The sequence below is a fragment of the Corvus moneduloides genome, chromosome 1 (assembly GCF_009650955.1).
Source record: "Corvus moneduloides isolate bCorMon1 chromosome 1, bCorMon1.pri, whole genome shotgun sequence".
NCBI classification, from domain to species: Eukaryota; Metazoa; Chordata; class Aves; order Passeriformes; family Corvidae; genus Corvus; species Corvus moneduloides.
Genome location: NC_045476.1, coordinates 131,667,432 through 131,695,410, shown reverse-complemented (window position 1 = coordinate 131,695,410; position 27,979 = coordinate 131,667,432). Strand labels below are relative to the sequence as shown.

Sequence of the window (27,979 nt, the reverse complement as noted above, 5' to 3'; positions counted from 1 at the left end):
ACTGAACGAAAATTCAGTTTAGATCTGTTTTTTACCATCTCCTTGAAAACTTGTCTTCTTCAGGGTACAAATAGAGAAAAGAAACAACAAAAAATTCTCAAAAGAACATAAATTGTAAATATTGATAATTTTACTTTTTTATTTAAATGCATAGATGTTGCAAAATAGATCAAAATGATGCACAGTTTCATAGCATTAGAAGTTAAAACAGGGATACAAATTTATATCTCAGGTATAACATATATATAGCGTCGTATGACAACATGAAAGAAATGATACATTGGTAAGTTCACTGCAACACGTGTTAGACAACAAGCTTTCTTCTCCAAAAAACCAGATACAACCCCACCCACACAATTCAAAAAATCTAAACAAGAAAAATGAAAATATATAATGAAAGGGGGGGAAAGAGGATTTCACTCTATAAACACTGAACATTTTTTTTGACATGGGTTCAGATAAAGAAGCACAGAAATACACTTATTTTCCAACCCCCAGGATTTTTAAGCCTCAGAAAAATCTTTCCTTGTTGCATATGGAAAAAAGCATCTGTAGATGGCTTGCTTCTTAAATGAACCCCGCCTTTAAGCACCGTTTCAATTACATTAGAGCACCCTACATGAAACAAAGCTGTTTAACTCCTAAGAGCTATTGATTCCAATATTACCATTCACTCTTAAGGAAGAATTTTGTTACTTTAAACGTCACATCTAACATACTTCCTGACTTATGATGATCTATTGAAGCTGTAGTGAGTTAGCAGCATGATGAACAGCCAGTGATTTGAATGACAATTGCTGTTGTAAGCTAAACATATAACCTGAGAGATATTCCCCCTCTTTCCTGCTGGCCAAAATAACCCTAAGTATAATTCATATGCATTTTCAGTATGAGGAATTTTAAAGAATTTACAACCTGATTACCCAAAGATAATATGCCAAAATCTTCTTCCACTCTGAATTTTGTCTTTTGGCAGAAGACAAAGAGATAATGAATTGCAACCATTTCAGTCTGGATTTCTCACAGATCACATTCAGGGGAACTCTGCAGAATGTGGATAACAATCAAAACCTTCTACGTGTTCCACTGAATTGTGTGAATTTAAAAATGCATCACCTTGTAATTATTTTCTAACATAAAATAACTCTATCCTGAGGGCAAGTTGGTAAATGAAGGTTAAGCAGAAAGAAAGTATTGAAATTACCAATAGTAATAAATTTTATTTATCATTTCTTGAATTAACCAGATAGGCTGTTGCCTATCTGTTGAACCAATCAGATGGGTAATTGCTATTTTTTCTTGATTTTTAAAATTATTTTCTATTGAAAGAAAGCAGTTTGAGAAGGTTATTGCTATTTCAGGCTTCTATTGACAGAATTTCAACATTCTTCTTGTAAATTTAAACAAGAAGGTTTGTGCACATTGAGACAGTCAGACCAATTATGTATGATTTGAGAACTAGAGTATACAAATTTTCAATTCTGCAGTTTAAAAAAGCACCACAAAAATTTTGTGTGCTTGGATTCCAAGACCGCCTCATTCTAGAATAGGAAAGCAAAAGAGTTTTGTCTTGAAAACTTAGCAATAATGGGCAGATTGCAACAGTAATTTGGGCCTTTAAAACTTTATTAGCGATCATCATAATTTAGTATCTGAGTAATGAGGCTTCCCACACCCTGGTTTTTAAGAACTATATCTGACTTAACACTTCTAAAAATTCTTCTGACATCTGAATAACTCTGTTTTACCGCATACTCATAAAACTTTGTATGTTAGGTAGCCATCAGCTAATAAAACTTCAATTGAGTTCTGTACTTACAAATCATGTAAAACTAAGAAACGGAAGAGTTGTGCACTGCACCTCTTTTCTCAAAGGAAACAAAGTCATGTGTCTTTAAAGTCAAGGCCGAAAACTTTAGATTTGCATTTGTTTTCAAAAAATCCTAAAACCTCTTGGATTCCTATGTAATGAGTAGCAGCATTCTCCACCACGAGAGGGCATCCATGCTTGCAACCTGATCCTCGGAGAGAATACTTGAACACATATATCCACCTACCAATCCATCTGCCTACAGATATAGATATGGATATAGACACAGATATATTTCTTTCCGTGCAGTCACAGTACTTTTGCTCTGGGAGGTTTCCTCTTTCAGAGCCCCATGGTATTTCCCAGTGCTGATAAGTGATGGCACACGAAGTCTAATTTTGCTGTTCATAAAGCCCTCATGGAATCCAATTCTTTCATTCCTGCAGAAGTTATATTAAACCTCCTATGGTTTTCACTGAGACCTGATCCAACTCACCTCAAATTCAGAGGGAAACAAACTGATCTCAAAGAATAGATCCCAAAGATACGTCTGCAAGGTCAAGCCCAGATTTTCTGAAGTCATTTATTTTTCAGAGAAAGGATCTGGAATCACTAAAACTTGCTCAGCATTAATCTGAAGTCATGAATCTCAGAGGTCTTACTCCCCCCATAGCTTGTTCCACAGGCACTTGCCTGCTGTGATGAGGGGAGGGTGCTGTTTGTTTTGGTTTTGGAATACATTTGCCTCTCTGATACACATAAAACTCTTATTAGAGCCTGAAATAACTATAAAAAGGAACCTTGAAAGCAAATCTGACCTAGTGGTAAGTTATATGCTTAGCTGAAAAAGATCTCACAAACACTGGAGTGTATATGGTAATATTTCCACAAAAAATCATCTGTAACTTCAGCACCAGAACATAGAGGTTAGCACCAAAAGGTATCAATTGCTACCTATCATGTTAGATGTTTAATGAGGCAAAAAGTCACAAGAAGATATTATAAACAGCTGCACTCAATAATTAATTATATCAATTTTGTTATATATTTTTTTACTTTTATGCCTCTCACAGTATTTTGACCAAAAATATTTTTTGCCTTAATTTAGCTTGTGCATACTTTTACAATTTTATATTTAGAGCAGAAGTCTGAGCTAATTTCTCCGTCTTTAAAGGCACACCCCTCTGCTGAGAAGAAATTAGTACTTCAAGGCCATCAGAATAACAACTGGAGGTAGTTTGCCTCAGCATGGCCTTGAACTCATCAAGAACTTTCCTCAGCATGTATCAGAGCTGCCAAAGACATCTGAAATCTTCTGCACATTTCAGTGCTTTTTTTGTAGCAGCACTTGGTGTCAGGTAGTCAATCAGGAAACACTGGCACTGGCAATCAAAGTAGAGCTTTACTGGCATTGTTATTGCCTGGCCCAAGAGAAAAAATGATAATAGAAATGGGGGCAATTCAAATAGGCAATACAGAAAGGCCTTCTACTTTAAAGTGGAAGGGGAAATTTCATGCGGCAATCACATATCAGATGATCTGTAATCCTCTCTGTTAAATGAAAAATATTCAGCTAATGCTTGAGTGCTTGTGGCTGCTTTTATCAGGAGCTGCTTGTACGAAATAGCTTATATCCAGATCATTTTTTGCTGCTGTCAATTACAGTGTGATTACAATAGTTAATACCTAGCACCATTATGGGATGTTGTGAAAAAACCTGCATACCTGTTTGTTCAAAGCAAAGTTTTCTATATTCACAGAAAACAAAATATTCCACAAAATCAAGGTATTTGTAGCAACTTAAAAAGTAACAGATATGATAACATATATACCCGTGATAACAATTTCAGCTGAATGACAGAATTATAAATTAATTTACAATGTCTAGTCCTGTTTGGAAAGTGTACCATACAACATACAAGTTGCAAGTTTCAAAGTGCATAGTCATTTATTGTTAGACCTACTGTTGTAGGCTCCATGGCTTAACCTGAATTTTTTCTTATGCTCTGCTTCCTATCTTATATTTTAAAAATAAAAATACTCAAAATGGCTAGATGCACTGCTATAACTGTGCTGTCTTTACCTCTATAGAAGATTTCTTATGCAGAACGAAAATGCATTTTTCACCTGCATCTTTGTCAAAAACTGTGCTGGCTGAGGGGCTAGTGACCCACCAAGTAGTATTGTCTCACTCATTTGTTTCAGTGTGTACATAGATAATGCAAAGAGGTTGTCTTTCACTCCCAAAACAGGACTGGATTTTACTCTGCCAAAGTATTTGACTGATTGAGTACTGCTCAAGTCCAAACTCCTTTGAAAACAAAAGGAAAAATGTTTATATTGTACCTGTTAAAATAAAAGTTAGTAGAATACTGCAAAGTATTATCCTTTTACAACATGGACACATCTAAAGGTAATGTGCCTGTCTAGGTCTTGTCCTGTCAGATACAGAAGTGTCACTAACCAGAAATATCTGAAGAGCCACAGATCAGCTGCTGATGTTCTCTGAGGGATCAGGTTATGGGTAGATAGAGAGGAGCTGCTACATTTCACACATTATAGATCCTGTTCCAGATATCTTGCTGGAGAAAAAGAGTAACTAATGTGAAGAATTCAAACTCTCATCTTTTTATATCACCAATATGTTACTTCATATTCTGGTGACAGACTGTTCTAAATACCTTCAAAAGACTGAATTAGTGACTTAAAGATACATATGCAGCTCTACATATGTAGCTCTAGTGAAATTATCCTCTGTTGTTCCACTTGCTCTACTCAGTATTGCTTTTCAAAGTTCATAAATTTCAGAGGTCTAAATGTAGCAGTGCAAGCAGACTAAACACTTATATTTAAAGTGGACTACATTCTGCCCTGTAACATAAAGCCAAAACTCAAGGCTCTTTCAATGACCTAGTAGTTGAGACAGACAGCTGATTTCTTCCTTTTCATAATCTGTTTTTCAAGAAAAGTACCTGTATAATATTTTAGTTTTAATATCTCTATTAAGCACCCATAAGGCATTCAGGTTTTGGCAGGAAGGTTTTTGGAAGATTTGTTTTTTAATAATGCACACAGGTATTTTCAGGAAACAGCACAATATATATTATAGGATATATATTGCTTTAGAAATTTGGAATTTTTGCAACAAATCTATATGAACTTTTAAAGCTTCCTAATGTCTTTTATTTGGAATTCTTACCTACTTTTAGGTCTGACCTCACCTGATCCTCAACTGAGTTTCAGTCAGAGGGATAACATATATACTGGTAAACTTATAGTGCAAAAAACACTATGGATGTCATGTATTGATGTATATTGCTTTGCAGCAATATATTTCTTCCTGTAAAAGAATAAATATACTCCTGCAAAGCCCCATTATAGAACTATGACTGTGTTCAGAAATACAGGAAGGTACAGTCAAGCTATGCTGTTTTACCAGTATTTTTAAAGTGGTGTAGCTTTCTATCTAGATAAGACTTTAGGCATGTGAGTTAACAGCCACTGCAGCTTGGCCAGTGTGGTTCCTCATTCTCTCTAATATTCCTGTCTGCACACAGACATGTGATAGCAGCAGCCGTGTGCTGAACTCTTGGAACACCATACACGAATTGACGCTGCGCATGAGGTAGGTAATATCCTGCAGTTTCTCTTGCACATATGTCTTCCTCTGCTCAGTGTCCCATTGACATTGCAGGTGAAAGCACAGGTGTAAACGGGAGGAACCATTGGGAGTGTGAGGACAACTTGTTGCTTTGCATGTCACACTCCATTTTTAAAGCACAGTATTAAACAATGACCCTTCTCTTTCTGGAGCTATTATTTTTAAAAGGAAGAAATATTTTATCTTTTGATGTGCTTTTAATATAATCTAATCTTCAGGAAGCTACACTTGATAAGATTAAAATGAGTTTTAACTCATTAACAAAATGTTAATCTAAAAGGGATAATGTGAGTCTTAAATCCCAAAGTGTTAAAACCAAATTATACTGTACTTTGAAAGCTAATTATACAAAAGCATACAAAAAGAAAACATCAGAGTATTATTACAATATCTCTCTATATATAATATGTGCAAAATTCAATACACAAGCTTCTTGTTACTCATCTGTGGGTTTTCTTCAAAATAATGTAAACCTTAACTTATTTAAACCAGTATAAGTAGTTTGATGTTACTCCTGGGAAACAAAGATTGTCAGTACAAGAACCTCCATAGCTTGGAGGACAAGCTGAACATGGGACTCCTACTTTATATGGTGCTTCTCCAATCCAATTGCCCCTGAAAATAAAAAATGAAAAAGAATGCTTAATAATTTCAGAATGGAAGAAAAAAATCATTAACCATACTTGTTCTTAGTGATTAAAGTTAACGTCTCCACTGATATCCCATAAATGTTGTTACTAAAAACATGACATTAGTATATTTCTGTAGTTTACTGATAAACACTGATCTAGCAATTCCCAAAAATGAGCAGGAGAATTACTATATCAATCCAGGCCAGTAATATCCATTCCACATCCTTCAGTCTCAGTGGTGATGTCCCAGCCTTCTTGCTTTTGCTACAACCAAGTGATTTTTGATGCTCTGATCCTGTGACAGACTATTTTTTACTGGAGGTCTATATTTATGAAAAATAGCAAAATAAGCATTGGTGCAAGGTTTTCCTTGAGCACCCTTTTGTCTGGCAGTTATCTTAAAAGCTTGTACTTGGAAGACGGAAAAACAAACTGAGTGAAACCTTATTCTTAGGTTGCACTACCCTAGGTTCGCATTGTGAAGCTCTGAGGCTGAATTCATTATTTGAGAAAAGGGAAGATAAAAACTATTTCCACCAGTAATGTATTAAATGGAACTGGATTGGGGCATTTCCAGAGGTCTCATAGATGTGAATGAGAGGAGAAGATGGGCTCCTGTCTGGTGAATAGAGGTGTGCAATAGACCCTAGGGGGAAAGGGGTACAAAGTCTGGGGAGTGATCATATGAAAAGAGGTAACTCCAAAACATCTAGGAACATCTGAAAAATGCATCCTGATTTTTAGGAGTTTATATAAACCACAGGCTTTTAGAGAATCATGTAACACTCATGATGTAGGCAGAAAGTTAAAATTAGATTTTTATTTAAACGTTATGTCTCACAGAGCAGAGAACTTTCCTTTAGTTTGCATGTGACGTGGAATAGCAGTGAGTAATGCAATTATTTATGAAACATTTTGTCATCCCCCACCTCCCAGCCAGTAACGCTGGATCAAAAGCCCTGGTCTCAGTTGTGCCTTGGAAGAAAGTAGAAATCTCAAATAATTTGCTCATTCCTACTTCTCTTCCAAATGGGTACAGCAGACTAAGTGCTCAGGAAACATATTTAGTCTGATAACTGATATGGAAATTCAGAGTTTGCTGAAAACTGATTTCTGCTTCATTTTCTACGCAGCACATGGCAGATTTGTGTAAGACTGCTAGATAATCTGGGGCCTTTCTAAACTTTGCAATTATCCTCCTTAACTTCAGGGTTTTTTCCCTCAGTTCAGAAGCATAAATATTTTTCAGTGTTACAGCATGGCATGAGTGAAAATTACTGGAGTTCTAAATCCTAAGTCTTTGCCAAGTTCCAATCTTAATAACTCAGACTGGGGGTTTTTTTAACTCCCTTCCTCTTTAGAGGAGTTTCTGATGTGCTGGTTACTCAGAAAGGCACAGACTTTACTGAGTGGCAAAGAGATTTCTGTGTGTGTGCCCAAGGACTCTACGCCCAATGTCCATAACTCAATTAAATCTTAGAAATACAAACTTAATCCAGGGAAGACCACTCAATATAATTTTTGTGACCCTGCAAGAAGTAAATGCAAAAATCATGATTCCACTTCCTATGACTGAAAGGTCTACATAAAATCTCACACAGAGAAAGAGCTTGTAACTTCAGGCTTTGGTTTGCTGTTTGAGAAGCAGTGGGACTTTTAGGCTCAGAAAATATAAAATGTCAATAATACAATTGTAACTTCAATTGTTTGTGTAACTGATACACAAACACTAAGTCAGTTTCCAAAAATGCCTGATTTATAAATCTATTTTCTTCCTACATATGAAAATGAGAGAAGTATTCTGGAAATTTTGTAATTTTTAATATTTGTTTTCAAATAAAGATACATAAAAAAATTCTCTTAGAAACTTTGATTTCATCTTTTCCATGTTGTTGAGCTTTAAGTCAGATACAGTTTTTGCTGCCTTATCTTTGTTCCCTCACATTCATTTCTTACCATCCTTTTCCAGTAAATATTAAAGACAAAAGGACAGAGAAATCTCCTTGATTTCCAAAGATGGTATTTTTCCCCCAAGTAAATTTTCTTAAGAAATCCTATCTTTTTTTAAGTTGCAAAACCTTTAAAAATTCTTTTACTCATGTAACAGCTAGAGTAATGACATATTCTTGCATATTCTTTACCACAAATGGACCTGTGCCACCAAGAGTTTATGGAAAACATGCTCAATTGATTACACTTAGATTCCTATACAGAGCTACGTCTTTGCCGAATGTACAGTCAGAGAAACCAGCCACTCACACTGTCCCTGCGGCTTTCGCAACAATGGTCCAAACCAGACCGCAAACTGAAGCTCTCCCAGAGCCACACTTCACTGACTCATTCTGCACCCAAATGTAAGCTCGGGATGATGTCTAGGAAATGCTGGCAGAAAACTAGTTTCTGCATTTCAACCCAACACAGACCTCTGCAAGTTATGGGATATAGGGCCACCTATGGGTGTCTATGACCTGTATTTTAACAGACCCTAACATGGCAGGCAAGATGAGGTAGATTTGCAGACACGGAGCTTAGGCTGATGGACTTTATATGAAAGCAATTTATGTACCATGGTCATAAGCAAAGGTATCCTGTGGGCAACAACATGTATCATAGAATGAATCACAGAATGATTGGGATTGGAAGGAACCTTAAAGATAAACTAGTTCCAACCCCTTTGCCACAGGCAATGCTCAGAACCCCCTCCTGTCTGGTTTCAAATACCCCTAGAGATGGGTAGTCCACAACCTCTCTGGGTAAACTGTTCTAGTGCCTCACCACCCTCACAGTAAAGAATTTCTTCCTAATGTCTAATCTAAACCTACCTGCCTTAAGCTAAGGCCATTCCCTCTTGTCCTATCACTACATGTCCTTGTGAAAAGTCCCTCTCCAGCTTTTTGTAAGACCCCTTTAGGTACTGGAAGGTTGATAAAAGGTCTCCCTGGCGCCTTCTCTTTTCCAGGCCAAACAGCTCCAACTCTCTCAGCCTGTCTTCCCAGGAGAGGTATTCCAGCCCCGATCAGCTTAGTGGCTCTCCTCTGGACCCACTCTAACAGGTCCATGTCTTTCTTGTGCTAAGGACCCCAGAACTGGATGCAGCTCTCCAGGTGGAGAGCAAAGCAGAGGAGGAAAATCACCTGCTGGGCACATTTCTTTTGATGCAGCCCAGGATATGGGGTTAGCTTTCCGGGCTGCAAGCGTGCCGTGGTAAGTCATATTGAGCTTTTCATCTACAAACACCCACAAGTCCTTCTCCTCAGGGCTGCTATCAATACATTCTGTACCCACCCAGTACCTGTGCTTGGATTAACCCAATCCAGGTGTGTTTGGCCTTACTGAACTTTATAAGGTTTGCACAGGCCCACCTCTCAGTAAATCAAGAGCCTGATCTACAGTGGGATTGCTTACCTGAGGAAGTCTAGTTCACCATGCCTATGTATAAAAGAGTGAAGAAATAAGGAATTCCAAGTAAAGTGAAGTGAGCACAAAGAAGGAAGAAAAAAATTAATAATAATAATAACAGCAATAACAGAAAACAAGTTTTTTGTTTTGTTTCACACACATCAAGTTCATTCCTTTTCTTCCTTGTGTACTGAAGTCATACATTTCTGCATGTTCAGATGGAAAGCTTGAACAAAGGAGCAGCCCACAGAAAAAGCACAAATAGAGCTCATGCTGCAGAAAAAGGAGTAAGCAGTCCTATGAGAGGACCAAAACATGCACAAAGTATAAAAATAAACAAAAATAAAAGAGAGCAACTCACTTTGGGGCATAGTTGCATACCAAGTAAACAGCTCGCCGCCAAACAGATCCCCAGACGTTCATATTGTGGCACGTGTGGATTGCACAGCCGATGCGATTGGAAGTGGCCCAAACCATCTGAATAAATATTTATTATTGGTGAAGTCCAAATTGAAAAGGAATATACATATACATATATTTATACATATACACATACATTTATTTGAGAGAGAGGGGTATAGATACATCATAGGAAAGTCCAGCTCTGGACATGAGATTTTGAATAGAGGAAAGTAATTTATATAACCTGTGTGTAATGGGTGCACATGGGTCCATAACATCGCATCGGGCACCTAGGGTTGCAGTCTTGAGGATAAGGGAAAGCATAATCCTTCACTTCATCATACCATGGCTTTACCAGCTGCAGAATAGACCGATACCTGGGTTTTTTAAAAATACAGTAAGACAAATATGTCATTTTAGATCTCTCCTCACATCACTGGGGCACAGTATTATAATATTCTTAAGCCAAATGAACGCTGACAGATATAGAACATAGACTACTGGATGACACTTGCATCAGTCCAAGATCTGAATCTCAAAGGTTGTTCAAAGGCTGACAAAATAATTGTTTTGTAGGGTATCCTCTTACCTTCCAGTTCTTACAGACAAGTTCTGGCCCAAAAATCTCAGAAGATAGGAAGGTCCATGGTCCCAAATGCATGTAGCAGCCCAAGCTTCAGCAGATTTGGCAAGAGTTTCATCCCAAACCTGACAAAATAAAGTATCCTTAGCAGCAGAACAGAAAAAAGCAGATAATGATCATAGTGCTAGAACAAAAGAAGCAAGTATCTTAACCCACAAATATACTATTGTAACATGTCAGATCTAGAACTAAGAAGAGAACTGTGGGGCAGCATGCACAGAATCCAGTGGGATTTGCCCTATTGCTGGACAGAATTCCTGCCCACATCATTAGAGGAAGCCATGTATTCCAAACTCTCCCTTGTTTCTGGAAAAGCCCTTCACCAAACAGGCATTCTCCTACCATTTTCCCTTCTGTGTTGATGAGATCCATGTGTGGATAGGAGTGAAATTTTGGCTGGGACTCAGATAGAAATTGAAGGAGAGGAACACAGGGAAGAACAATTCAGCATAGGTATTACATACCCCACAAAACCCCAACACATTTGAAATAGGACCTCAGGAATATCTATAGCCAGAGACAATGTGTGTGGCAGCTCTTCATATTTGAGGTCACAAGGTCAAGAAAAGGGATTCCACAAAGGCAAAGACTTTGGATAGTTTCCAGGTGCAGTATGGATTTCACTACTTTATTCTGCACAGGAACTGGCATTGCTCACTGCCTGATATAAAAAGATAACAGCTCTGTAAGGACAGACAATTTGACTTCTTAAGTTCTCCAATGTTTGGAACATGACAAGTGAACGTAAACACTGTCTCCTTTATATGCTTTGCCTGCTCAATTACATTCCTGATTTGTAACTCTACTGTTTCCTCCACAGCGAAACAGGTTTGTCTCACGAATAACAGAGATATTGGCAACAGAACCTACTGCACCACTGGAGCTCCTGATAAAGAATATCTCACTGCTACATTCCAAGTGCACACAAATCCTAGTATATCTTAGTGTTTAAGGGATACCCAAGTAGGCTGTAGGCTCTGGAATTACATGTATATTTGGAATTCCCTGAGTGGAGTGCTCAGGTGCAGAACAGTTGTAATGAACTGCAAGTAGAAAGGCAGGAATAGAATGTGGTAAAATTGCCTATGCAGACCATTAGTGCTTTTTAAACACAAACACAAACTCATAAATCTTGAGTGGCTATGAAATAAAGAGCATGCTCTCTGAGGCATGAAAAAAGAGGCAAAGTCAGAAATTAACTTATCAAAGAATGAAGTGGCCCTCATCACACATATTTTCTGTACTATGAGCTACTAATAATTTCTAGTTCAGAAATTATTAGTAGCTCATAGTACAGAAAATATGCGTGATGAGTTCAGAATTCAGTTTTAATTTCACAACCCTGCAGAGTCAAAAGACTGATCTTTGACTAGGACAGTAATTCATGCCCTGACTAGTACTTTGTGCAATTTCTCTTAGTGAGAAGGACAAAATTTAGTAAATTTTATGAAGTTGCTAAGCCACTGAACCAAGCTTTTGAGAATATGGAGTGGGTAAGGTACACCCTAGATTAAAGGTGAAGAAGCACAACAGAGACCAGTAAGACTCCTTACCACAAATCATCTTCCATTCAAGAGGAACCACCTTAGGGATGGTAAAATGGGTGGTGCTCAAAGCAGAGAAGATTTATTTTACGCCTGTTCAGCAAATCTTCCAGAACAAAGTCAAAGCAAATTGCTAGTACAAGGACAAAAGACAGACGTCTTAAAAAGAAGCATGCTACAAAGGAATAGTCTTCAAGCCAGGGAACACTTAGACCTCAGCTCTGAAAAATCATGGGAGTTTCTTGGAGGAGTTAGAGATAAAAAATCCAAAATCCAGGATATGCTCTAGGGCCCAAGGCGAAGAAAACTGTGCACAGACATTTCTTCCGCTTTGTATCTCTGCCATTAAGTTTACTAGCTGCATGTGGCCTGTGTATAAAAACCCCTTTATAATCCCTGTGGTATACTGAAGTGGTCCCAAAAAGAGGGCTTAAAGAGTAGGTACAAACACAAAAGTGTGCCTAGGGAGTGTGCCTGAGAGGCTGGGGCCACAGCCGGTGTTTGGAGCCTGCCCAGGCCCAGGGCAGCAGAGGAGCTCATGGATCCAGCATGTGGGTCCAAACACAGATGCCTGGTGTGCATCCATAAGGGGCTGCTCTGCCAGGACTGTGACACCCCATAAACACCCTCCTTTGCTGGGATTAATCATGCTTCTGGCACGAGTGCTCCTGCCAGGAGGCTGAACATGAGGTTTGCGTGCTTGCTCCCAAGTGACCTGGCTGCACTCCCACAGTAATCTAAATGTGTACTGTATTCGCACAAATAGCACCGAGATCCTGATTTCCACACTGCACATTTTTGTGTACTAAATTGCCTTTCAAAACAGCATGTTAGGTGTTTGAAAGAAATGTGAAGAATGGATTAGGTTTTCACTGTTAACACTCTCTAACAAGGCACAGCCCCTGCCTTCGACAGTGAGGGCATTTCTAGTTCACTTTCACTTCCCAGCTTCATTTCTGCTTATCAGGAATCATCTGCAGCATTGGATTGGTAAAGTTTTGGCAAGTTGTTTCAAACTCAGTTAAAATGTTGTGAGTTTGTCATGTATAGTACACTCTGCTTTCCATTATCTATTCACTCTTGATCCCTCTCTGGACAGATTAAATTTTTGGCAAACATAAAAAAAAAAAACCAAAGAGAAGGAAAATAACTACTGACTAATGAATAAGGGGGAGGGGGGAGCATATGCAGCATCTTTAAATTTCCTCCCTTCATCCATTAGCAGGCTGGTGAAAAGCCTCTATACAGAGTCCCCTACTGCTATGTAAATAATTTGTATTTCAGGGGAGAAGTTGATTGCCTCACCTTCTTTATTTTATTTACTTCATATTCTCAGAAGAAAAGGTGGTCTCAGTCCTTATAGGACGAGCAGATGATCACCAGAAGAAGAGAGTGCATAAGAGAGACCTTACAGAGTCTTTCAGTACCTGAAGTGAGCCTACAAGATAGATGGAAAGGGACTTTTTGCACTGGGATCAAGTGATAGGACAAGGCTCAAAGCTGAAGGAGGGTAGGTTTAGATTAGATATTAGGAAGAAATTCTTTAGTTTGAAGAGTGGTGAGGCACTGGAATAGGTTGTCCAGAGAAGTTGTGGATGCCCCATCCCTGGAAGTGTTCAAGGCCAGGCTGGATGGAGCTATGAGCTATGAGCAGAAGATGTCCCTGCCCACGGCAGGAGGGTTGGAACTGGATGATCTTTAAGATACCTTCAACACAAAACATTCTATGATTCTATAAAAAGGCAAATGACTAATATAGGCTGAAGGTGAAAAATATTATCTCATAATGACCCAAAATATTGTAAGAGACTGTGCCATTAGTTCACTCTTTCAAAAAAAGTCTGATCCTGAGTCCACACTTGTACTAATTTTATCTCAGTTCAGTCCCCTGTTTTGGGCATATAAGAGAACAGAGCAAAGACATTTTGACTTTTGAAGCCATGTGGATTCATTGTTGTACATAGATAAACACCATATCAAGAAATACAAATATATCCTAAAAAGAGAAACTGAAGTAACTTGAAAGTAAAAGGGACAGTTTCTGTATGAGAAGAAATGAAAAAGCTCAAGCTAATTAGCAAAGAATTGAAAAAAACCAGAGTGATAAACTCTGAAATGATGGGCAATCCAGTGCTCCTATTAAACATCTGAGAAAGCTGCCTGACATGAATGCAAAATTGTAAAAGGAAAAAAGGAGAAAGATGTCCATACTCAGTGGGTTAAGATCTAAGAAGGTGACTCATCCTGAAATGCTGATTGTGCAAATTCCCAGTGCCAAACTATGATCATCCACTCCCTGGGGACAGCTAATCTTCATTTGCTAGGTTGCAAGTAGTTGAGGAAGAAGTCACCTTCTATCCAGTATAAAGATCCCCCCCCAAACTTCAGATCACTGGTTTGGTCCAGCATGGAAACCTTCCTACTTCTCAACTAGGTCTAACTGAGCCACAACAGAGTTAAAGCGTGTCACCACGCTTCCACTGACAACTTGAAATGAACATTCTTTGGCCAATTTATTTTTCTTTCTTGAGCCAAACATTATTTTCCTAGAAAGCTGTCTGACTGTGCTCTCTGTACTGCTCCCTGAAAAACAACACTTCCAAACTACATCTCACTTGAAAATTGTCAAGAGGACTGAACACAAGGAACAGGACAGTGCTTCTACATGGGGAGTTTCAACACCAGAGACCACTTTATGAAGCAGCTCTGGGGTGTTCTCTGCACTCACACAGCACATGCTTATTGAGAGTTAGGAGTAAAATCTTAGCATTAATAAAGTCAGCAGGAATTTTGCCAGTGAGACAGAATTTCATCCTAGATTTTGTTTGTTTCCCTCTGTAAACAAATAGTAAAATATTTAATCTCCAAAATGTGTAATAAGCAGTAGATTGTAAAACAAAATCTCTTTCATGTTCAATGAAATTTCTTGAAGTCCAAAAAGTGGTCTTCCTTCACCAAGGAAAGCCTTTTAATGTTGTGGGACACAGTTCTTTCATACATTCCCTTTTTATAGCTGTCTCTCAGTTGTTCTTAGATAATTTTCATGTAGAAAGGATGAAGTTGTCCTTTTGTGCTTGGGAGGAACAGAAGGTCCTGGTCACAACTATGCTCTCAGGTATTAAAACAAGGGTGAAGCTAAATAAACATTCTGATGATGAAAAAGAAAAGAAACAACTACAATATTGCAAAGATCTGTCCATGATATTTGTTGAAAAATAATTGGCTGTTCCCTTTCTACTTTGATACCTATGTTTTAATTTGAGGAACTGCATACATAACAATTTTTAACTATAACTTGGGCTTAGAAACATGGTTCTGCTCATTTTCATTGCAGACAGAATTGTAGTCCTCATATCAATCATTTAAATGGAGTAGCTTTTTCTTGACACTCTGCTCAACACAGGTCTTAGGAGGCAAACCTAATCACTCAAATGACCTCTCCTCTACTCTGCAAGTACTCTGAAATTATTATTAATGGCAACAGATAGCAAGAATTTGTGATCTAAATACAAAGGGAACAGAATACACAGTCATACACTGTATTAATTATTTTCTCATTCTGTGTGGATATCTGTGTGTAAACTGGATGTTTTGAGAAGCACTTATATTTATAGCCCTCATTGACAAAAAGAAAATATGAAGGAAATGTGGTAAGTAGGAGTGCTCCTTCCATGACAGCACCAGCAGAGAGATTGTGAGATAGAAGATGTGGGCTAATTGTGGAGTCCATAAAGATATGTTTTTTACCTGGTAGCCTAAGGATTGTGCTAATGATCATTGTAAAACACTCAAGGAATCCAAACCTGTGCTTTCACTCTTCTTTTGCCATCATGATCTTTAATTTTTCCCAGCTCATTTTTATTGCCAGTAATAGGGAAGCTGTCCTCACTTGCAAAAGAGCACAAGAGAACCTCAGCAGAGCATTGCTCTGGACATTAAATACCAGCAGCAGCCCTCAGTACCTCACTGCTTGCATTTGGTTTGTTTGTTGTGGTTTTTTTTGATGTGACATACCAGCTAAGATAATATTATACATATTTTTCAATGGTAAAACGAGTACTTTAAGCAAAGCATACACACCCTGGTCACTCACTACCTTCCTAGGAATTCCCTGAGTCAGGGCTGCTGCCCATCATGCCAGGACAGCTGTGGTGTGACCAGACCCTCAGCTGGCTGCCACCAACTGTACAGCTGACAAACACCGGGTGAGGTGTGAACACAAATCCAGAGCAAATAGGTGAAGTTCATTGTTTTAACCACTCCCTTCTGAAACAGCGTCTTCACACAAGCGCAGTTACATGAAGAGATGGCAAATGAAACACTGGGATATGCAATTTGAGGAGAGCTGTATGGCAGCACTGCTACATTTTGAAGAAAAAGTGGCAATTTGTTTGCCAGTCTTGGCATCTTGTCATTTATATATGTTTACTCTGGACTCAGTGATATTCAGATTGTTATTTCACACAAACAAATCTACAGTGATTCTTAGGCATCTCAAAAGATGGCCTGTACAACCTTCTTTTAGCAATGATTCGTTAAAAAATTAGCCCTTCCACCTCAAACATATTATTTTTGTCTCCAGTAGCCCCCTGTTTCTCCTTGTTTGCCTAGTTGAAGATCAAAAGCTCTTACTTCCAAGCAAAGCGAGAAAGAAAAAAACCTTGACTCGAGCAATTTCTTCCTCTGAGAAAAACACTGTGAAGCCAAGGGATGAAATCCAACATGTCCAGTCCATCTGTGCAGCTGCATTCCGCAGCTGCTCGTGCAAGTCCCAGAGCGGATTAGCAGATGGAGGCTGCTACCCTCCAACACACAGGTCTTGTCCTCCCGGTCACTCACCCTTGCACCGCTCACACCACTTGCGTGCGCGGTGGCTCTCCCAAATCCCTCAGCAGTGTGCAGGGCACACAGGAGTCCTTTGCTCCCCTTCTCTTTCATATAGTCAGACCTGTAGCATTTTCAGGTTTAGAAACTTTCTGTAGGACCCCCCACCATGTCCACTACCCCAAATCTGGCAGAAAGCTTAATAAAACAACCTAACGGCCCTTCTGCCTGCATGCTTTTACAGCAGAATGACTCAAAGAGCCTCATCTTTTTGCCCTCACTTCTTTCAATGCATACTGTGTGATGAAAACATATGAGCTCATTGGAACTTACAGAGAGATGTGGCAAACTTTATATATTTACTTGGGCTCTGAGATCATTTGGACTCTAGACTCACTCTCCCTCTCTCTAAGAATATGAATTTTTTTGTTTTGATCGCAACAGCCACTTCTTAGAAATTTTTCTATGCATATTGTAATTGGTGCCTACCACGCATGCAGGTACTTTCTCACATCCATTAGGTAATAATTAAAAAGTTTACACAGAAAATTCCCAGTCTACCCTCTAGAGAAAAACATCTTGACGGGAATTGCAGTTCTGTATGTCATTCTTTTGCAAATAAATAGAGGGTTAATACATCAAGCTGCTTGTCCAACAATCCACTGCAACTCAAAGTAAAACTGTGCAATGTTTTATAGTAAATTTACTCTCATATATCCAAACCTCCAAACATCTGAGTCACACTTCTGAAAAGCTCAGTAATAGAAGGTCTGGCTTAATCAGGGCATCACCAGACATATTCCGAAGAAACCTCATTGCCAGAAATACTTTTCTTATGAAAATTCAAGTCTGTGTTTTACATAGGAGTTTCTATTCCTGGGTGTCTATGTGGTGCAAACACAAAATGCTATCACTTGAAGCTTTACCACTGTTAGTAGTCAATTTTTTTCTTCTAAAGGTTGTCTGCATTTCCTTTCAAGTTTGGCATCAGGCTTTTAAACAACAAGAAATAAAGAAAATTGGTACACTGTCAGATTTAATAACAATAAGCTTCTCTGACATGCTATTATTTGTTTAGCTTTTGGAAAAGCTAAACATCACAGCTATATATCTTAAAATATTCAGTGCTTTTATAACCTACTGCAAGACTTATTTTAATTGGCAAGAGCTTATCTTAGAAGTGGTAACAAAAAGGACCAAACTCTGTCTAGTTCCATGTCACCCTGACAATTGGTCAGAAGTCTGAAAAGGAGCATGTCTGACCTCATTTTAAATATGATCAGAAAAAATTGTATTTTCTTAGAAACACAAAATGTGAACGAAAATATATTTGTTTTTTGGTGTTTCATTTCTCTTATGTACAGAAAAAAATCTACCTTTTACTTTTCTTTGTTACTAACCACTGAAGTTTTTCATTAAAAGTAAAAAATGTTCTTATTTCTTTAAAAGTTTTCAAAGAAAATACTTACTATTTTCTAAGTAGCTCTAGCTGAAAGATATGGCAGCATGACATAAAAGAAAACACATAGCAGCTTCATCTTTCCACAGAATAAAGAATAAGAACAATAGTTCTTTATTCTCAGACGAAGAAAGCTCAATTTAAGATTCTTTCTCTTGATACAGATTAACAGATACCACTGACAGATAGATAGATGTGCAAAACCAGTTCATAAAACAGACCTCAAACCCCATCCCAGGGCACATTCAGATGCATTCATACATGGAGGGGCCTGAGCTGAAGGCAGGATTCTGTGTACAAAACGCAAGCAAGGGGCTATCCTGGGGCTTCCATCTTTTTCTGCCTTTAGGATACACATTTTAACAGACCTATGATAGAGTATTTATTGTTTCAGGTATAGAAAGAGGATAAAAATGTTGTGAGGTTCAAGGTTACTACCATCTCCATTCATGTATGAAGCAAAGTACTGTGTACTTTGGATCAAGATTCTCATGAAAAATGCCCTGTCTGTGTTTTTAGCCACGAAGTTCAAGAGGTGCTACATTTAATAATAAAGGAATGTCTAATTCTGAGTGCTCTGGGCAGGCTGCTTTTCTATCTGAGACTTTACTAAGTTGTTTTTTGTTTGTTTAAACTCCTAGAAGGCTTTCTGCTAATACTAAATTTAAATAATGTAAATATTCTTTTCTAAAACACCATCAAGATGGATGTTTTAAAATTGTTATGCATAAAACATTGGAACAGAGCTCTAGTACCAAAGCAAGTTTAACACAGTCATTCTCTTCCACAAAATTTATCAACTGCAGCATTTTTGGGGAAGTTTTTCAGATTTTTCAAGGAGCGCTTTCCAGGAAGGGTCTTTTACGTTCAACTCTTGAACAGATCTATCATTCACTCTGCACATAACAGATGGCCTTTGTACTTCTTATCAGTAGCATCCACCTGGATTTGACCCTAAATGAACACCATTTACTGAGACTGAACAGGCTCTCCTTGCATTCTATCAATGAAACTGCTGGAAAAATGGGCAACATCCGACATCTCAGTGATAGCCAAGGAGTACAGTGCTGCACTATTGACAGTGGTGCACTAGGAAACATGTAAGTGGCTAAATTCACCTGTGAGGCAAAAGAGAGCTAGGTAACTCTATTTTGCCAAAATCAGCAGAAAGTAAGCTACATTTACTCCTGCTTTCTCACTTTACTGTCAGTTGCCATGTTGTGCCTCCACTGCAGAAAAAGGTTGAGTATGCTGTGAAACAACTGCTTCCTTTCCAGACTGTGATGCAGACTGACACAATTAACTGTAACCATGTGAACCACATCAGTTCCTCCCATATTATTCCAATTTTCTGAGAGGATCAATATTCCAGAATTCATTTGCCCATGATCTTCAGACATTCCTAGTGCTGGGTTATGGTACTAGGCAGAAGGGACATACTCAACTGGCTAAACAGAAAAACAAGTGGTAGGAGGCAGAAACTGGAACCAGTGAACACATTCCACCATTATAACCCTTCTCATTTGTTCTTACCTCACTTGTGAATTACCAGCATAGAGCAAGCTAAAAGCTATGGCAGACTAGGATAGGAGGCCCACACTGGGGAACCTCCAAGCACCTTGAGCTCTCATCTGCCAGAAGACTATACTTACATTTATTTTGTGCTCTGGCATGATGAAAAGCATATTAAGAACTTTGTACCCTGACTCGTCATCTGATTACTTTATTTCAAACTTCACCATGTATACAGGATTTAAGGGAACAGGGCTGCTCAATGGAAAAAGTAGGCTGCCAGTAACTTCTACAGTAAATTCTTCATTGCATTATGGCAGTTGGGTCTTTAGACATGCATAGTTAAAATGATGGGCCTAATCTTCTTTGACATCTAAGGGTCTTGCTCACTAATTTAACAAAGGAACTGTAAATGGAGTGCAACTGTAATTTGATCCAATATGCAGAAGTATTGTAATGATATGCACATGCAAATTTAGGAAAGATAATATGCATCTTAATGCCAAGAAAATTGTCAGTAAATATGACAAGGGTAATTTTTGAAATGAAAAAGGATAGAAATTCTATTTGCAGTTAAAAAATGCATATAAAGATTAATTATCTGAGGTTTAGTGGGAAATATTTAGGTTAGACATTTGGAAGTAATTTCTATTCCTAAGGTAAAATATTTGCCAAGAGATGTGACTGAGACAGCATCACTATATGTGTTCAGGAGCAGACAAGATGAAAACCATATGTATGTAATGCAGAAGGAAGTCCTGCAACAGGCCAGGGATAAAGTACATGAATTAAGAGACTCTATCCAACTCATTAGACATAAATCTTGAAGGAACTAGCCCTGCAATCCTTACTCACAGACATGTATGAGTTCAGTGGGACCATGTAAATAAGCCAGGGCAAATGACTCAAGAACAAAATGTCCTTAAAGATTTAGAACGGTCTGTAAGAAACCACACTGAAAACAGGAAAAAAAAAAAATAGGTAAACAGGTTGAGAAGTTTATTTATCAGAAATGCTATTGAATTGGAGAGAAAACCTAACTCACTCTTTCCATGTCCATACAAAAGGCTTTAGGTACTAAGCAAGACTTTGGAAAACTTGAAGTAGGTTTGTTGGGGTTTTTTGGGACTTTGTCTTACCTGTCACTTACTGCATATTCACAGAACATTTTTAAGACCACCTTCACAGCAAAAGAATTTTATCAAGACTTTCAAATTTAGAAGTGAAATAGTAAGGCAGTTATTTGCATTTGTGAGCACTAAGTGGGTTATACCTTGCTTCTCTGACCTGACTTTGGAAGTTACCTGCAAATTTTCTGGGACTGGAAGTATCCAAATACATCACCTCAGCAAAGTGAGTCATTCCTGGGCCACACAGAGTGCACAGATTTCCAGCATGACATACCTGGACTCCTTCACAGGACCATAGCAGCTTCTTTTAGAACACAATTACTTTTATTCTACAACAATAGGTTGTTGTAGGTCCTTTGTTCAGTCTATCATGGTCTTTTATGTGGATTTACTAGAAATTAATATGCGGAGATTCTCCATTCTCTTGCAGTTCCTGTGCCATCAGCTCATGAGAAATATGAAATAACTCCTGGGTAGCTAAACTAACTCATTTCAGGCTAGTCTGGAAATCTTTTACTACTTTGAGTCCTACAAAGAGACTCAAAGTGACTCAAAGTGACAAAGTTCAACAAGGGGCAGATTTTCCCAAATATAAAAGTGCAGTTACATATCACTGAACAAAAAAGAACTGAAACTGTGTCTGAACATCTTTGGTACATTAGCAGGCTCAAGTTTATTTGGAGCACTTTTTGCACTTAAAATCTTCAGACTGCATTCCACAAACACGTTTTTGAGTGTGCAATCCTGCCCCCACTATTATACTTCAGACATGCTACTGCCAGTCCACTAATAACTATGTTGATCCATACTGGGCTCTGGACTCATCCTTGCAGAGCCAGCAGTGAAACTACTACAACTTGTCTTTTGCTATGGCTCTTCAACAAGTTATTCAGATCACCTCAGAGCACTCTTAAATAAAACAGATTTTCTCATTTTGCATGGGAATGCCACAGAGGATGGTGTTCAGTGCTCATCAAGGCCCACTTTTATCAGTTACTGCTTCTGCATACAAAGCTGTAAAGGGCATGTCTGTATGTAAGCACCTGCTCTACCAGCTTTTGCAAAAACACAGTGATGTGGGATACAAAAAAGGCCATACAGACTTTGAAGAAACTGGCCTCAAGTGGGGATGACTGTAGGGAAGGTAAAAATAACTTCTGATTCTCATAGGAACAGATATTTCATGAATGAATGTTTTGGAAGTCTTTTGGAAGTCTAAGGATAGTACCAATGCACACTAAAAGAGGTTTTATGAGACTCAAATTTCAGCTGGCAACATACTGCAAATATTTATTGGCCTACCAAGTAGCTGAGATGTTCCAGAAAGGCAACACAGGTCTCTATAGTACAGAATTAGCATTCAGAAAAAGGGATTTCTTTGTTCACATGCTTCCACTGGATCTACAGATGTACATGCTTTTCACACTAGAGAGCTGCTGGCAACTCTATGTCTCACTTTTTCTGAATCATGAATTTTATGGAATCTTTCTGCTTTCTCCACAAAAAATATGCAAAGACAAGTAGATTATTTTCACCCTTTGTGAGGCCAAAAGTATGGTGTCATCTTTCTTTCTGCAGGTATGCCCTCAGCTTTTAGAGCACAAGCAAAGATTGTCTTAGGATAAAAAAAAAGGTCAAATCAAAATAAGGACTCATTAATTCTGCATTATAGGTGTGGAAGTTCTTGTTTTCTTTCTCTTTCATTTTGCTTCACATATACACTGACTAGATATGTACCTGCAGAAAAACTTCCAACTGAAGGCATCAGCAACTCCAGAACCAGAACCAAAAGGAGAACTACTTTAAAGCCTAACACATTGGGTGTGCCAATGTCCCAACAGAAAGATTTACTAAAGTGTAACTGGCGTAAGACACACCAGTTTCTTTCACTGGGGACTGATACAATGCCTCCCACCATGTTTGACTCCCCAGCTGTCTTCTTTCATGGGGAGCTGCGTACAACAGGCTGGAGCAGCACCCAGACCCACCTGTACCAAAGGGAACTAAAACACTACCCAGCTGTACTTATATGAACTTCTCCTGCCTAACCCGTGTGCATTCAAAGCTGTTCTTCAAGACCTCTCGTCTGAAGTCCTACAGCACATAAATCTTCCACACAGTAAGGTCAGAGAGAATAATGCCCAAGGAGTGTGAAGTATCTATAACAGCACTGAACATGTGAGAAGCAGACTGTATCAGGGAGAGGAACAGAATGTGTCAAATAGAAAACCCCAAAAAAGGTTGGGTGTGGAGAACTGGAATCACAAGAACCAAACCATGCAGCCAAACACTGAGTTCTTACCAGGGAAGTGGAAATAAAAGCAAATGGAACTGTACAGAAGTGAGAATGGGATACAGTAATTAATGAGAAGAACGGCTCCTAACAGAATTAGGAAAAAACAACAAAACACAATTTACTATAACTGTGAACAGAGAAAAGAAGAAAAAATATCTTTTTCTTGTGCTTCAAAACTGCTTAGTTTTTCTCTACTTCAACACACTTACAAAAGATTTCCACAATTCACTGCATCTGTAAGCAACTCCAGCTCTCTAACATGTGACATCCGTTTTAGTCGTTGTTAGGGAAAATGGGATAGGCCATTTTCTTCACTACCCCAGCACTTTTCCATTCAGGAAAGGAACACACACTCTGTAAGGTCCTTTCAAGTACAAATGCACATTGTCTGCTGGTAATTACAATGTGTTTGTTGTCTTATTTATGAAAGTAAGTATTGAGAAACATAACATCTTTTTTATATAGCAGCAGCAACCTCATGTCCCTGTAAGATACAACAGATTCTGTGCCACACACTGAAATTATTCAGAGACCAAAGAATGGACAAAGCAAACTCAGTTACTGATAATGGTTTTTCCAGTCTTGGTATGGCTTACAGCACCGGGTCATCTTCAAGGCCTCCCTACCAAAACCCTTCTGTAGTCACAGAGGTAAGAAGTTCAATAGATGGTGCCATGACCACAGCGCAGATGGCAGAGCACACCATCTGTGATGCTGCTCACTGAACATTTTTTGCTCTGTAGTTAGATGGGATACACACAGACTTACACAATTTTGAAAGAGAATTGGTGGCAGAGCAGTGGCTGCTACTTGGGGATTCAAGCTCAAGTTGCATTTTGGATCATTACCTACATAGCTTGAGTTGCTGATCCAAATTCTGCAGCATGAAGTCAAAAAGTACTTTCAGACTGGAAAACCAAATGTAAAAGAAAGCCTTTGGTCCTTGCCCTTGAGACTACTGATGGGGCCGATGCTGCCAGGAACACAGGGACACCCTATGGCTGGTTGTTACTGGCAAAAGCAATAGTGAGAAATGCAAGGAAAAGAACAGCATGCCAGCTGTAAGGAGCTTGACTTCAATATTGATTTTGTATCTATGTTGCAGCAAAGCTGCAGCAGCACACCCACCAATATAGATAAAATCTAGGCATTTTACGTATATGAGTTCATTAAAATAGATTTAATCCAGGAAGCTTGCTTTCTATTTTCAATGGTTTTTTACTGAACAGGCTAAGAACACTGCACTTCCAAAACCCTTGGAATATGACAGGGTGCTGGCTTCACTTAAGCAAACTGCAGGAGCACATTTCTAAAATACACAAGCCAAGGAAGGGCATGGTAGGCTGCCATTCCCTCAGACATTACAACAAAGTTTATTTATGCAGAATCAAAGGAAACATCAGTGGAGAGCACAGCAATGAAAATGATGACTGAGCTTGACTTCTGACCTCTCTGGTTTTTCTGTCTCTGACCTTTCCACTCAACCAGACTTCAAACTCAGCCTATGGTCTTCATCCTGCAATATTTTGAGTGCACTCAGCATTCTGAGGTGCTGCCGGGATGTGCTGAACAGATTGTATGATCAAATCCAGATTTAGGTATCATCTGTGATAGAAACATGTCCAAATTTTTAGTCATTAGCTGCTACAAAGAAGGAGCTGTTATTACTGATATCCCCTTTCTGTCAAGCTGATGGTACAACTTGTCTGTACTTTCAAAACAGTGTGAATACATTAATTACAACATAAAAAAAAAAATTGTTGGACAACCTATGTTTAATATTAGAGGCCCACATTATGCATGCATGCAAAGCTGGAACACAAAGTAGCAAACACTGCTTTAGCCAGTAGTGCTCAGTATGAGATCACAGTGAATGTGTAACTTCTATCATACCTGCAGGAACAGATATTTCCTGTAAGTATTTTCCAATAAGAAGAAAACATGCCTGCCACATACTTTTTTTGAGCACATTGAAATCCTGCATACTAAAGAAACAATTAAAAGCAGCATTGTATTTGATGGTATTAGATGTACACAAAAAATATCCAGTAAGTAAAACACATGAACAGGAGACAAACAGTGCATCAGATTAATTACTTTGCAAACACAGTCTTACCATATTGCTTCCATAGATATTATGTGTGAAAGAAAGTAGAAATGGTCATTGGGTACCTTTTTGCCCACATCAGGGCAATGACTTACAGTGTACTCCACAAAAACAAAGGGGCTAATGATTAGCACTTCAAACACTTTGGTTCACATGTGATCACATACTATTCCTCAGGCCAACAAGCAGTTAACTCACCACTTCATTTACTTCATTGGGACTACACATGGAAATGAAAATTGAACAGGGTAAGTAAGAGGTTCAGAGTTCAGTATTTAGCTTTTGCTTGCTGAAGTTAATGCAGCTTGAAAAATGTAAGGACAGAACATTTTAGTGAGCAGTAATAGATAAAAAACATTTATTTAGTTAACTAAATCATGACAATTTGTTTAAGAAAATCAGATCACTGATTTATAGTTTGTTTTGCTCTGAAATAAACACAGTTCACTTACCATATATTCCATGTTGGAAGCAGGTGGGAAGACTTTGCCTCTGACTTGATTATGATAATCAAGAATGGCAATCATGTCATTCTGCGAAATGTAGCGCTTCCGCCTGGCTTTGGGAATTTTTGCAGAGTCCAGATGAGCTGCCAGAGCTGTCTCGATGTCAGTGAAATTATTGTCTGACAGGAATAGGTCAGTGGAGTTGGGTAACACTAATGCACTTGTTTCACAGAGAACGGAAAATAAGAGAGTACAACTGATTGCAGCAATTACTGTCATTCTGGGGCCAAAGGAGACAGATAGGCCACAGAGGTACTCTGCTTTAAGTCAGGGCAGCAGAAAGCAAATCTGTAGAAGAGAAGATATCAAAGATGTGATTCTGTACATCTGGGCAGCAAGACAAAGTGAACTGGCAGGCTGTGACCAGAAAAATCATTCTGTCTGTCAGCTCAATCATAAAAGCAATCCACACAGAACATGTGTTGCTGAGCAATTTTTAGTAACTGTATTAAGTGATGATGGTCCTACTACTACAACACACAAAATGAAGTATCATTATACCACTAATTACATGGTCAGAGCTAGTAGTATTCCTCAAATAGTGACAGTGCTATCACACCAGATCAGTCCATAAACCACACCATAAATCTTATATGGGGAGACTGCAAGAAACCTCAATCATGTTTTCCACTGAAAATTAAAAATACATCCTAGGCTATGCCTATCCCGTAGGCGTGGACTGTTTTGACACAGTGTGGCAAAGATAAAACTAGTAGGCAAAAGAAAACATATACAGCATGAAAGCAGGACATCTTAGAAATAGCATTCAAATCTTAAGGTCAGCAAAATGTGATGAGCACTGATAAAACTGCATGCAAAGCAAACTTATGGAGCTGAATGGCTTACCTCTGGATAATACCAAGAAAAAAAGAACACAGTCTATTGTTCTCCCAGTATATATAGCACTCTCCTATGTGATGATATGAACCTTTGTGAAGAAGTGTCTCTTATTACAACCCCCCAAAGAACAAAACTGTGCTGGTTGTGAAGCCAGCAGGAGCTGCTCGCAGCCTTTATATGTCACAGCCTGTGCGAGCCAGCCCGGGCAGTGTCCCGGCGGGTCCCTCTCAGCCGAGGCGGGCGGGAGGGGCTGCGCCGAGCCCACGGCAGCCATTGGGTGGCACCCTGGAGGGTGGGTGCTTTGGGGACTCAGCTACACCCCCGGCTGCTGCAGCACAAAGAGGCAGCGTGCAAGACTCTCTCTTCGGCATTTCCTACCTTTTTTTTTTTTTCTGTCCGTGGCTGGGTATTTTTTTCCTTATTTCCCGAGCATCATGCTGGCCCGGGAAGCGCTGTTTCACGCAGCTCCACGAGCCCCCACGGCGCAGCGTGAAGCGCAGAGTTTGCAAACCTGAGTTTGTTGTGGCGGCCACAGGAAACGGAACCCGTGCACTGCCGTGCCCCCGGCCCGGGCCGCCCCGGCCCGTCCCAGCAGCGCGGTGTCCCCGGGCCCCGCCGGGCAGCGGGCGGGCGAGCGGCCCCGCTCCATCCATCGCCGGCACGGCAGCTGCCCGAGGGCTGCTCCGCCCTCCGCTCGCCCCCTTCTCCTCCTCCCTCGCCCTCTGCCCTCCGAGGCACGGGCAGCGCTCCGGGCGGTCGTGGCTGTCCCAGAGCAGTTACCTGAACGTCTGCCAGTGGTACGGGAGCGGCAGGACCGAAAGCTCCCGCCAGTGCCAGGGAGACATCTGCTTCCCATTAGCTAGCCTATAGCTGGAATTATTTAAGCACAGAATGGTCCAGCCACTCACACAGCAGTGCTAAGGGCATAACACTGAGGCCATGACGAAAGCGAGCAGAGAAGCAGCAGCAGCCAGCAATTGTATACTGGGGACAGCGTATGGGAGCTACACAATGTCACGCTGACCCCCAGCGGGGCTGGGCGACCTGGGGCAGCCTGTAAAATGAGACCCTTAAAAGTGTAATTACAGTATTTTGTGACATCTTAAAGGAGCTAGGAGACAGAAATACAACAGGTTTAATATTACACCAAAACTTAGGAGTGCTCAAAAGTTTCAGTAGCTCTGTTAGAGGAGCAATATGGGATTTAAGTATTA

The 27,979-nt window shown here is 39.3% G+C and overlaps 1 protein-coding gene across 1 annotated transcript; it reads right to left on the bottom strand.

The window, feature by feature from the left end:
- Positions 1-112: 112 nt before the first annotated feature.
- PI15 (peptidase inhibitor 15) lies at positions 113-26,968 on the bottom strand. The gene is made up of 6 exons (XM_032127802.1): positions 26,772-26,968; positions 25,872-26,213; positions 10,494-10,612; positions 10,149-10,281; positions 9,864-9,979; positions 113-6,086 (listed from the first exon to the last, which is right to left on the bottom strand). The coding sequence occupies exons 2-6, from the start codon at positions 26,142-26,144 to the stop codon at positions 5,951-5,953; spliced, it is 777 nt and encodes a 258-aa protein (XP_031983693.1). The 5' UTR covers positions 26,145-26,213; positions 26,772-26,968; the 3' UTR covers positions 113-5,950.
- Positions 26,969-27,979: the final 1,011 nt, after the last annotated feature.